The sequence below is a fragment of the Athene noctua genome, chromosome 7 (assembly GCF_965140245.1).
Source record: "Athene noctua chromosome 7, bAthNoc1.hap1.1, whole genome shotgun sequence".
Lineage (NCBI taxonomy): Eukaryota > Metazoa > Chordata > Aves > Strigiformes > Strigidae > Athene > Athene noctua.
In genome coordinates this window covers 15629774-15643358 of record NC_134043.1, presented here as the reverse complement: position 1 = coordinate 15643358, position 13585 = coordinate 15629774, and the positions used below count along the sequence as shown (strand labels likewise).

At 38.0% G+C, this 13585-nt stretch overlaps 1 protein-coding gene across 6 annotated transcripts in view; it reads right to left on the bottom strand.

Annotated features, from left to right (window-relative positions):
- CNTNAP5 (contactin associated protein family member 5) overlaps window positions 1-13585 on the bottom strand; it is a 299895-nt gene that overhangs the window by 54217 nt on the left and 232093 nt on the right. For all 6 annotated transcript variants that reach the window (XR_012633925.1, XR_012633926.1, XR_012633927.1 and 3 more), the window contains 3 exons: window positions 10129-10285; window positions 1073-1200; window positions 729-899 (listed from right to left, as the gene is read on the bottom strand). Coding sequence is in view for 2 of the 6 variants with exons in the window: in XM_074910307.1 (XP_074766408.1) it covers window positions 729-899; window positions 1073-1200; window positions 10129-10285 (456 nt within the window). In the remaining 4 variants the exon portion in view is untranslated. The remainder of the gene's footprint in view (window positions 1-728; window positions 900-1072; window positions 1201-10128; window positions 10286-13585) is intronic.

Below are 13585 nucleotides of genomic sequence, written 5' to 3'. Positions count from 1 at the left end.
ACTCAGGTTGTTTTTCCTCAGCTTGACAGAATTTGGAATACACAAGTTGCATTTCATGTCCAATCCACAGTACTCTTTTGTCACTAGTAAATATTGGAAGTCATCAGGAGTGAAGCAAAACCTCACTAATTAAGTTCCCTGCTACTCTCCTTTATATACTGAGTAGCAGTTATACTGCAGCTACTTACTAGATTTTGAAGTATTCAAGGCCCATTACAACTGTGACTGATGTATCTTGCATTAGCATCCTGTCCTTCAAAGACTCTCACCTCGTAGTTGTACCATACACACTAAGTTCCTCTGAAACACTAAGGGCTGCATCATACTGGGTATGTTGCTGATACAGAAATAAAAGTAACCATCAGCGCGGTTGTGTTAAATTTTCCACCTTTCAACTAAAATTACAGTCTACAGGTATATTTAATGAGTAGCTTTTTCTCTAAAAAGCAAAAAAATACTTAACATCAGTGTTAAAAAAGTAAATTCATTCACCTGTTTAAGAAAGATAAAACTAGCCATAACAAGATTAAGTGTAATGACCAAGGCTATACAGGGAAACTCTGACAGGAGAGGTAGGTTAAGTCTAGATTAATGAGTCTTTGTGTCTCCATTTTATCCTTTTCAGGCACCTCCAGCCATCTCAAGACATAAGAAAATATGTCCTTCCTACTTCCCTGCACCTGTCTAATTTGGCAAATGCACCAAGAATTCTTGATGGTGAAACTTACAGTTTATTTCAACTCGTATGAAGTCTTTAATCCCAAGGTTTTCTAAGAATACCCCAGAGACAGCTGTAGTTTTGAAGAAGAAGGAGATGTCCGCGCTGACCTCGGCGTGGAAGGTGGGGAAGTGCAGGTAGGAGGCCTCCGTGTTGAAAGAAGCAGCGTTCCAGAACTGCCCTGAAAACACAACCCCCTTGTCTATAGTTATTTGGCACAGGACAGCAGCTGCAAGCTGCATGTGGAAAGCCACCTTTCATCAGATAAATACATTTTAAAAATACAAAAAAAAAAACCAAAAAGAAAGAGGGAACATTTTGTACCTATCGAAATTGAGAAGAGCTAGTACTCACTGTCTCCATAGCAACGCAAAGGGCCGATTTTCCAAGCAGCCTCAGAATTTGATCTGTTTGTGTCAGTGATCACTATCTGAGTAACAGGCAAATGGTCTTTGAAAGCGAGGAGGCCGGTATCATTTGTCCTGGATTATAATAAACAAACAGAAAGAGATGGATTAGCCACAGAGAAAATCCCCAACATTCCTTATACAAGGCAATATTTGAAAGATGCTTACTTAAAGACGAAAGGTCTTTAGTGGAATTACTTAGAAGAATTGTGACTGGTGCACACTGCTTAAGATACATACATGCACATGTACGATCTACACTCATACATAATACTGATAACTGAAGACACTGTGTTTGGATGCACGATACTGTCTGGTATGGAGTGTAACTGTGTTTCAGCTCTGCAGAATGACGGTGAAGCCGAGTGCTGCCATTCTGCCTGACGGGCATTAATGTAAAATGGGCTCTACTGGGTTACCTTGGCAGGATGAATTTGATGTGGAACAGGTATAAGCCCAAGTTTGCATTTCTGCTAAGTTAGCTGGAGACAGATAATGGCATTTATGCTGGCTTTATGCTTTATCCAAGCAGGAAGAGAACACGTGATACCTGATCCAGCGTGCTGTTGGCACGGGGCAGCCAGACAATACCCAATCCAACTTTGAGATGGCTGGTACGCAACTGACTTAGCACAAAGATGTTTGAATTGGCAAAGTGAGTTTGGACTGAATCAGTCCTTTGCATTATGTCCCTGTGGAAATTTCAGTTCAGCAACTGAAATACTGAAGGTTGATTTCCTGCACTGTCGACCTACAGCCTTTTGTTTGTATCAGCTGGGCTTATTCTTCAGCTGTGACTAACATACACAGCTGCTAGAAAGCAAGAGAAAAGAAAGATTCCTAAAGGATCATTTCTTTGGTTTTACTCTGAGTGTGCTGGGCAAATTGTTGTCCTCAAAATGCAACACAGCGTTTCATGGCAGCCCTCTAGTCCCTAAGCCGATTAGTGGCTTTGACTCTGGCAGGGTATACAGTTGTGCATTCATCCCACTGTACTTCATGAACTGAACTGAGTCTCACAGGCATCCAACCCTGACCTTAACAGAGCCAAACTACCCTCTCGAGGTATTCCTCTATCAATTGATTATAGAGAGGTGAGTGCTAACATATCTCCACAGTGGTGAGTTTTCTTCTCCAAGCTCTTTTTCTCAGGGTTGAGATCTTGAGTGCATCTGGGTACATAGGACTGGCAGAGCATCCTTAATGGAGATGAATCTCAACAGTTTTGGAGAAGAGGATCCCTACCACTGTGTGGCTCAGCAATCTACATGCAGGGTTGGGACTCAACTCACCTGTCTACTCAGAGGTGAAAGACTACATGCTGCACATGAGGATGGCAACAATGACCAGATCCAAAATGCAATAATCCCAAATTAACACCCACTTCTCTTTCAGGCAGGTATGACATAAACCTCAGGAAACAGGTATCACTTTTTGAGTGATACCACTGCCAAAAGAGTCTAACATCCCGTGCAGGATCCCAGACTACCTATATGCTGCTCATAATGCCACCTTCCACAAATGTACCTCTCCATTATAGTTCCAGCTGTGGGAAGGGACCCAGGACTTCAGCAAAAAATAATAATCAGAATGAACACTGCAGCTGTGCTCTGATACACAACCTCAGATGTTTGCTTGGCTAAGTGCTCTACTCTGATTGATGTTAGAAAAAAATAGAAGAGGTATTTTGATATTTTTGAAAAAGCCTGCATACATTTTATTTATTTTTAATTGTTTCTAATTGCATGCAGCACACTTAATTGTCTCATAATTCCAAGGGGAAAAGGAGAGGTACCCTCTCCAACCCTAATTTTTTTTCTTGCTTCAGTGGGTGTCTGACATGCAGATAATTACAAAGTACAGCAAGATGAAATTCCTAGACATGAGGCAGAGTGATGCTTTCAATACAGACTCAGTAGGAAAAATACCATGTATGAATCAAAAGTACATGGTCTCCAAATCTCTTCACGCATGTCTCTCAGCAACATACTCATATAGCTTATTGTATCAATCTTTGAAAGTTAGTGTAAACATTCTCAACAGATTATGAGACAGTTGTAAGAAAAGCTGAACTATTTGAGTATTTCTCAATAATTAAGTTGTTTCAGTGGGTGGGAGGAAGAAAAGTAGGCAGAATGAATGAAAGGCAAGCAGAAAGATGCACAGAAAGAAGACATAAAATATGCAATATACACATGAATAAGTAAGCTGGCATTCACTTCTTTCAAAATAAAGTAAAAAAAAAAATCACAAAACATTTAGGGAGGTTTCCTGCAAATTTATTTTCATTCAAAAAATAGTGCAGTCTTTTGACTAGATATGATCAGTATTCAAATAAAAATCAGTATCTTCCTACAGCTACTACTGAAGATATCTACAAAAAAAATGAAATGGTGACATTTTAAAGATATCTATTCCACATCTCTGAAAACTGCACTGCTTATTAGATATTCTGTTATATTGCATGAAGTTCTTTTATATCAAATTTTATGACTGAGTTTTTACTAGTTATATGCCAGTGTCAGAGAGAACTTTAGTAGCATAGCTCAACTGTGAGAAAGAAAAATATTCTAGAACTAATAAAAATCTTCACTTTTATGTTAATGCCTTGAAAACTCAATCAAGTTTCTCTTGAAGCTCAAACAGACATTTTATGTATTTTAGTCTCTCACACATGGGAAAAAATACTTGTGCAAGGATATGTATTCTCATACAAGAAGACACTGAAATAAAACCCATTAGAAAAAAATTCTGCCTCTCCTAAGAATGTGTTAATGACAGGAACAACATAACTATTGTTGCAGTTTATTATTATTATTTCATGGAGGGAAATCAAGTTTTTGGTGAAAAGTCAAGACCTGTTTCAGCTAAGAAAAGCAGAAAAGAGATTTGAGGATGCTATGCGGGAGCTAAAGTTTGACTGTCTTAAATTTTTGGTATTCTTTAACTTAGTTCAGAGTCCATTTCTTACGAAACACCATGATTCCTCTTTATGTGGTACACCATGGCAGCCTCAAATATAGTGTATTATGCCTCAGAGAGGAGCAAGAGAGCTTCATGTACCTGTACAGTAATTTCCTGGAGGCACTGCTGTGGCACTACAAAATACAAATATTCCAGGGTTTGGACAAAACATTTGGAATTTTGCCTGAAGGGGGCTTGGGGATCACTTTTAATGTACTACAGCTTTCAAAAAAAAAGTGCTATTTTCTGATAGAAAGCATCTGCAGCATGATGTGCATATACATGATTTTGTCTTTTAAACATAAATAAAACCCTGTTAGAGTCATTGTTGCTGTGTTTGTTCCCAGAGCTAGTTTTCAGTTATACATATTTTAATTTAGCAGTTCATATACACTGTACACCAGATTCTGTCTGGTTTTCCACATTAGCTTCTCAGGTTAGCCAAAACCAATACTTTATTTCTTTTAACAAGTTTCACATAGCACTCTTTGACCACTTCCACCAAGCATGCCTTTTGTACCATGCTATGTCCTGCTCCTCAGTACTGAGAACAATGGGTGGGTCCTGCCTGCAGGAGGGTCCTGTGGAGGGGATGCTCCTTGGTCAGGAATGTAAGTTAAGTCCTGATTTCACAAAAAATAAAGCAGGTTTCATCCCTTTCTTGAAAGGAATCTTGTACGTGCAGAAAACGATGCAAATAAAATAATGAACTTGGGAAGTAGACCTTCTGTTTACCTGACTTGGCACTCAGTTCAGCACAAATTCAGATGAGAATCTGAATGCTTTTTGAGGGTGGAAATCACCCTCCATGAACAGATGTTTCTCTGAGATCTTTGCATAAAGGGTAGCATTAATTTGTACTTCCCATAAGCAAAACCACAACAAAACAAATCCAATAATGCCCTTTAAATTAAATCACTGAAATATTTTTAGTTATGGGTATTAAATACAGTTGGAAGTTATCTATTCATCTGTTTCTGAAGATTAATGTCTGTATCTACCCAAAGGACTTCCTCAATAAGCTATGAGGCATGTTACACATCAAACAAATACTTTATGCATGGGGGAGGAGGGCAAACAGGAAAAAACCAACTTTGCTCCAAGTGCAGCAATGCTAAAGGTAACAGTGCAGCTACTGGATACTTTAAGATGTAGCACAGGTAGTCTTACCTGTAAATGACAAATAACTATTTTGATGGTAAAATTATGAGACTATTTTTCCTCTTCCTGGCTACTAATAAAAGCAATCTCAAAAAATCTCACTCTATGGTATCCTAACAGTGTAAACCATCATAAATTGGTAATCTCTAGGTAGCTGTTTCCATATTTTTTCTAACAGATGGTAGAACAGTGGTGCCACTAAATATAATTTCTTCTCATATGATCCCCTATTGGTACATTTTCTTGTTGTACATTAATGAAAACTCTGCTAGGGTCTGAGCCTCAGTAGCTCAGATATTCAGTACAGACATTCATGAATTTGGGGAAAAGAATACTATCATCATCAGATGTCAATAAACTGCATGAGGAATGGGCAAGTGAAACAGGCTTCCATTAGAAAAAGTTTTGAGCCCTGTGCAGGACAGATCATTAATAATCTAAAGGAGTACATTTCAAATGCTATCTTACCCAGCATCTGCATCCAAAAATTCTTAACTGGGTACAATAATGTAGAGTCACAATCAAGAAAAAAACAGCATCAGAGCGGGACATACCTAATAGTTAAAGGCAAGATACAATGGCTATATTTTGCTGAATTAGAGAAGAGGTACAGAGAAAAAGTTTGGCAATGATAGTAACAAACTGATTCCTGACACCTCAGGGGCCTGCTACAGTCAGGTCTCTGCAGGCAGCTTTTCTAGTTTGTTGACAAATGCAGTCATGAAGGCAGATATCCAAGACAGCTCTATACAGGCCAGGTCACCTCCGGCAGGGTTTTTTTATGAGCTCACAGGCTCTGTGGAGTTGCCTGCACTGCTTCTGGGGGAATGGGTTCAGTGCGGGATAGAGGCTAAGCAAACAAAACCTGTCAAATCTGGGCTTGTCAGCGGCTGAGTTTCTCTGCCTTGCTCTCCTCAGCTCTTCCAGTTTTAGCATCCTGGCTCTGGCACAGCTTTGCACAAATATAGCTCATCCAAAGAAGGCTTAATTTGCTTCCACGTGGCTTTGCTCCTCCTTGAACAAGGCTGGATATACTCAATATATCTCTGGGAGCCAAAGTGGGTCTGACATTAGTAATATCCCCCCTCCCTTCCCCCCTCTGCCTTCTTTTCATGTCCCATGGCTTCCTTGTTGCTTGCAGTATCCCAAAGGCATGGTAAAGAGGTGAATGAATGTTAATTTGGAAATGGGAAGACTTAAAGGCTTAGTTCCCCAGTGAAGAAGGCTGTTCTGGAAAATAAAAGAAGAGGATACTCCCATCATTTTGAATAGTGGTTCTATGAGAATAGAAATAAAAGATGGACAATCAGCTACTGGTCAACACTATCCCCCACGCTGCTGAAATGCCTGAGCTTCCTGTACAAAAAAACTTCCAGAGATACCGCTCTTTCTGTCAAAATAAAAAGCTGTGAAGTTCTCCAAATTCACAAGGTTTCCAGTTGAATGCAGTCCGTAAGAAATAGGTTTGGTTTGATGACTGGCTTCAACCAAGTGTTTGCATTTGAAGTGGAAAACAGATTCCAGACAGAGAGACCAAAGTAGCAAATGGACTTCAGGATAGTCATGTGCCACCATGGCATGAAAGAGGTTCTTCTTGTTTAAATGAAAGGTTTGGTAAGCAGCAAGACTTTCATTGCCAAGGCAAGAAGATTTTGCTTGAGAAGAAAGACAACCTGTAAGAGGTATTTAAGGATCCAAAACATCTCTAGAATGGACTTGAGATAACACAACCCTGTTTGCATTTCAGAAATGCTTTATTCTTTAGATCAGTTTAACACCTTTCCCCAATAATGCCTGCATCAAGAATGCACCTCCTGTTTGAAACGGGGCATATCTTCTGAAAGACAATTGCAAATCCATCTCATCTATACATAACTTGTTCCAACAGTTAACTATTCTCAGTGTTGGGGAAGGGAGAGAAAGACAATATTGTCTGAACCAGATTTAGCTTCAGCTTGCAGCCACTGGATTTCTATGAATGTTTCCACCCACTAGCAAAAGCTTATCCTATGCTTGAGTCAGGGTGACAGTTTATGCCTCTGCTCCCTCAGCAGAGTTCTTCTGCTGTTCTCCATCAAATACCATGAAAATGCTCCACTGTTCTGCAGTGACAGAATCAGCTGTCATCATGCTGCAGTTTGGAAGCATGGTGAGGAGCTGGATGGAAAAAGATACTTTTCACTAGAATGCTTTAATAAAAAGAAGGGTGAAAAATACAAAAGCCTTCTCCATATAGCATGCAACCAATTATATTCTTGTTCATCTGGCCAACATAACTCAAGGGGGACTAACTTGGTGTCAAGTAAGCGCCCAGAGATAGCAGCTGGCTCAGGTGTTTGCTTAGATACAATTTAGAAGTCAGTGTGCATAGAAGTGCATATTGTGTGCTACCAAACACCTGGCTCGGGACATTTTTCAGGTCTGTTTTCTCTTTCTTTTGCTGCTCTGAGAAATTACTAGCTTCTTCTGCACCCAAGATTTAGTCTACGGAAACCAAATCAAAGCAAAATCCTAAGCCTGTCTCCTCTTCAGAAGGACACTCCAGCTATTCTGGTGAGTTCCTACCTCGGAGCTGCAGTGAACAGCCTGATTTATCTAAAAGGAGCAAAAATGATTTTCTGGTTTTCCACTCTGCAGCACCCATTTTATTTCATGCTAAGGCAAATAAATGCATCTACTGCTGTCTTGCTTCTTCCACTATAATGTATAGCAGGTTAAAGTCACAGTTCAGATCTCAGCAGGTTTCAGATTCAAATGCTCATTATATATCAGGGGGTTAGTGTTCTAGCAGAGAAACACAAAAGAAATCTTCAAGAGGCATAAAATTTCTTATGTTTAGAAACTCTTTGTAAAGGTCAGGGTTTTGTTAGCTTTTAAAAAGGCAGCCTGCAATTTAGAATACTACCAAAGTCCAAATTTCAAATGGATTAAAAACCAAAACAAACCATCTGAACCCCCAAACCAACAAACAGTAGGCAGTTTAGCTGAGGAAATTTCTATGCATATCCTGTTATCATAATGAAATTAGGAGAAACAAGTAGCTCTGTAAGCTGCAAAACTAATGAAGCATGATTTTCAACATCTTTCTCCCATAAGGGGTTTCCAAAATCTAATAAAAGTGTATGCTTCCTTAACTTCCTTCTTGTGGGTTTTAATTGGCTTTTTCCCCTCAGCCTGGCATAAATTTTCATAGAATGTGTAATTTCTAATACTTTTGAGATTTCTCTTTCTCTGTTAAAGATGTTTGAAATGTGTCTGCTTGTTCAAAATCACTGGGTGTGGGGGGAAAATGGAGATAAACACCACCAGCATAACTCCCTTAGGTCTCATTTCCTTAGGAGACTTAGCTGAAACATTATAAAACGGCATTTAGCTTTCACCTTGCATTGGTTTGTACAATCTAGCGGTATACTGTCCTGCAATCTCAGACTACAGCCCCAATGGTCTTGAGCAGAGTAACACACCCTGCTCTGCTTGACTAGCAGCTCACTCGAAAGTGAAATGTGGATTATGAAAAGAGCCAAGCACCAGTGAAAGCAGATGCTTTTGATGCTCATGTGCAAACCTCACCAAAGTGCATCTGATAACCAAACATAAAAGATAAACACGCACAGTAAGGCCCTTCTATACAAATCAGATTCATAAAGCAACATTTATATAAAGATCTTCCTGAAGAGATCCCCCTACAGCTATGATTTTTTAAAGTGAATAGTGACCCCAGGGATATAAAGGGTCCAAGTGAATAATCACACTGTCTGGAAATTGAGCAACCAAAAAAAGCCCAACACTTACAGTGACAAGTAATTTCTGATTTCTTTTTTTGTTTGTTTCAAGACCCCTTATAGTTGCTTTCTACTCATTCTAAGTGAAGGTTTCATAGGGATAATTCAGAAACTATTTCAAATACAGTAGCCTATTACAACAAGACATTTCTTGTCTGTTTCCATGATTCATAATTGCTGAACTACTTGAGGTTAAAATATCTTTTCTTTTTAAAGAAAGGGCAGCAGCTTCCATCAGTGAGTGGTCCAGAAGGGAGAAAGGATGAAGAAGAGTTTCCACATGTATTTTCACAGTGTTTCAAATGGTACTTTCAACAACACTCATCTAGCATTTTTGTACGCTCCAACACAGGTATGGCATTAAGTGAAACTAGCTGTCAACTGCTGGAGAGTCTCTCAAGGTGCAGAGAATGGGAGAAGCTTGTGAGGTGGCCTTCACAAAACCATGCGGCATTGGGGTACAACAAAGGTCTGAACTCAAAGTTGGCTTTGAATGTTCATACTGTAAATCTAAAACTTTCCATGGAGACTAAACCAAAGCATACAGAAGCCAAGGGAAGTCTTTCCATTGATTTTAAAAAGCTTGGGACCCAATGTAAAAGAAAGTTGAGGCACATACAGTTATACTGTTTCATAAGAAAAATACAAGTATTTTTGATAGTACAGATTTCTTGTTCTTTAGCTGGATGTACCTGAATTTGGCTCTATTCCAAATAGTCTATGCCTGAGTTTTCTGCTCTGATGTATACCCATGCCACCAACCTCCTAGAGCCTTTATTAATGCAACGTTCCAACTGAATCAATGGAAATTTTTAAACAAATAAAACAACTGGATTTGGTATTCAACAAGAAAGATTTTTTGAAGACAACCCATCTCAGCAATCTGCTTCAGACAGATATCAACTTTGGTTCAAATAAGAAATTTAAGATGAAATCAGAAGTCCAAATTCTAGTTTGACTTTCATTCTCATTTGACCATACTGAAGCCATTCAAGTTTCCTGAGTTGTGAATCAGGAATAGATTTAAGCCTTCTTGCCCTACTTGCTATCCCCAGCTCTCACACAGACACTACTATACACATGTTAAAATTATTACCATTCTTCTCTATCTGCGTCACAGTTGCAAAAATATCTCATATCCAGACAACTTTCTTCCAGTCCACATGCACACTGTTGAATGCCCGGAAGAGATCCTCCCCAGTAAAGATGCTTTTCATTGGCACGGCCAACCCACCAAGCAAATGGCATTCCATCTGGATGAAAGGGAAAAAGAGGGGGGAAAAAAGAGAAAAGAGAAAAAGAGAGAGAAAGAGAACTTGATAAGCAAATTGGATTCTCCTGGGAATGAAAAAGAGAATGGAGATGGACATGTTAATACTGAAAGAAAAGATGTGAACTACAGATGAAGTAACAAACCATAAACTTTGCCCAAGTTCCATTTTATGGAAGTCACATTGAGAAAGCAACAGCTCTATGGTAATCCCATTCAGTTTGGGGAGCAGATGTTTTCTCCATGGGACTCATGTGTCAATCACCCATGAAAACCTTGGCACATTTCAGTTGCAGAGACTTTTGACATACAAACCCAACACCATTGTCTGCACCACCAGTGTCCAGTGTTTCTGGATGCTAGAGGGGAGATCTGATCACTGAAGGAGTCTGAAAACAACTCTGCTGCACAACTCACATTGCACAGATGTCTTGAACCACTCAGTATTGGCCAGGACCTCTTAAGGCAGAGTCTACCTGTTGTGAAGAAGACTCTGGCTCGTAGATGAGGATTTTTTACCTTAAGACTCATATAAAGAGCAAAAATCTTCAGAAATAACACACAAACTGACCTATTACTATACGCTTAATACAGTTCCTCTCAAAACAGACACCAAAATTTGGATTGCTTTCTAAAGGGAGCAGGACTAGGGATTTTAATGTGCTCTTCAAGGGTGGAATTTACAAATGCAAAGCTCCATAAAATATTAAAATATCCTAGATTAAGGATTCAGGTAGGACATAAGTGGGGAAAAAGATATCCCTACTTGGGAATTAATTTGTCTCTGTGAAGTTATTTTCTATCTACAGGAGCTCTAAGATCTATGTATTTATATAAACCAAGATAGCTTTTGTTTAAATTTCATAATCCGTTATACACTAAGCATTAAATATTAATAGATACAGTTAGCAGATTCAGACATAATGATATCCACGGATTAACATTTTGCTAAGATTGACTTTGTCTTCCAGCTCAGATAACTTTTTCATTGACTTCTTAATCCTTAAATCAAGAAATGTAATCAGTTACACATATAGGTAGAAGGCAAAATTTAGCAAAATTGACATATCAAGACTTTCTGATCAAAGGAGCTTGCAAAAATAAACTGCACCGTTAATGTAGAAAAATGTATCAATTTATTCTTCTCCTTTACTAGCATTATTAGTATGGAGTATTCCTCATTATACAAAGCAAGAAAGTCTAAAATATGAAACGCAATCAAGGTTAACTGTAGAATGTAAGGGACTAATTAAAATGAGTTTTAGAATCACTTGGCAAAATTAATTCATATTTGTTTTCCTTCTAAGCTTAGACTGATGAACTGTAAATTCATGAAAAAAGGAAAATAAATATAGGAAGAGTAACTCCATTCTCATGATACCAACAATTAAGACATGACGAGTTTGACCAATACCCAGTGGTACTCATTAGAAAAACACAATTCAAGAACATCTAAGGATTCATCTTACAAAAATGCGCACACTCATTTTAGATCTCATATTACTGTTAACACATTTATATTTCTCTCTTTTCAGTTGATTTTCTTGCAGAAGTTGATTGTTGCAGCCAGTGAAAAAGGTCTATACTATAGTATTGGGAAATTACTTGGTAAAGCTTGGAATAGTAATGTTAATTGAATAAAAGTGTGATTTGTCTAGGATTTGAAATAGATATTGTGCAGAAGTGCTTAATCTAATTATAAAAGTACCCATTCTGGAAAAAAATATTTAGATAAAGAGAAATCCTTCAGGCCATCAGCAAATAATGGTATCCATTAATCAAATTCAACCTGTGTCATTCTTTTGGCAGAAATAATGATATACTTAAATATAACAGTGAAATAAGCAACCATTCACAGGAATTAAGAATGAGTGGTTTTCTGATGACTTTTTCAGATCTGTTGTTATTTGTTTTATTGAGCAATACCAAGGAAACACATACACATTTTGATTTATGATACAGACTGGGGAAGTGGTAGAAGCACCACAATTTGAGTCACAACTAAATTAAACACAATGCTAAAAAATAGAGCATTCAACTTTATAAGGAACAATCTTAGATTGTCAAGGGAACAGACTACAAAAAAAAGTGTCTTTTCAAAAATTCTATTTATAAGGCAAAGTTCTGCCACCCTTTACTCAAGATGAGTAAATTTTTCTTCCTAACTAGTCCCTTAGAAATCAATTGTGGTATTAAGGAAAATTATGCCCTGATTCTTCAAAACTCTTTTCTACATGCTTAATTTTTAACACATGAGAAATCACAGAGCTATTCAGCAAAGCTCTTTAAGATACTTCAGCAACACTGGAAGTGTTTAGGAATTAATGAAACATATATTGTATGTCATATACCTGTAATGCTGAAGTAATGCAATATTTCACTAGCAATGCCAATTAATATATCCCTGAGTTCTTTCCAGAAGGTTTACACTGCTATACCCTGGCAGAGCTGGAGAATGCTTTGCACTGAGATTGAGTTTGGCCAACAGGTGCCGGTTAAGATTCTTTCTTCTAAAGAAGATTTGTTGCAGTATCTTCACTTCTGTAATCATGGTATTATCATTTTTTCAGAGCATTATCCATTCTCCACCACCTCAAAATTAACTAATTAGCTTTCTGTGCTGAAGCCACGAAGTCTGTGACGTGAATCGAGGAGTTAACATGGCCCCATAAACTAATAGTTACATAGGTCACTGGAATTCCACTTTCAAATTTTTAAGCTAAGAAGTCCATTAAATAACAAATGCTACTAGTTCTTCATTCTGTGCTTACACTGTACCTAGTCATACATTATTTAGTCAAAAAAGGTAGTCAAAAGCCTACTGCACAAATATAAGTATTATTTTCCATACATTTTTATTTATTTAGAAATGAAAAAAAAAATCAGCAATAATAAATTTATTGAGGTTCTCCTTGAATTCCATACTATGGTTCTGAAGGAGAATATTTGTGAAAAAAATCCCGAACCAAGAAAAGCAAACAAGCTCCCAGTGACTAAATCCACCTGTAAAAGAACAGAGACTAGTTTCTAGGTTCTTTCAAGTGACTTCCTCCGGTACTGCTCAAGCTGCCTTTGGAAGGTTTTAATTTTAAGAACATCCTCAAAAAAGTAAAAAAAAATTATTTCCTGCAGAGGACAATAACTCTTTCTGTGATGATGCTGTCTGGAAGCCTCTACAGACAGCTGCGATATTTACATCAGTGCTTTTAGCATAATTTAATGCGATATTGAATAAAAGAACTGAGCAGGCAGACAGTATTTTGTATCAAACCAAGTACTGCTA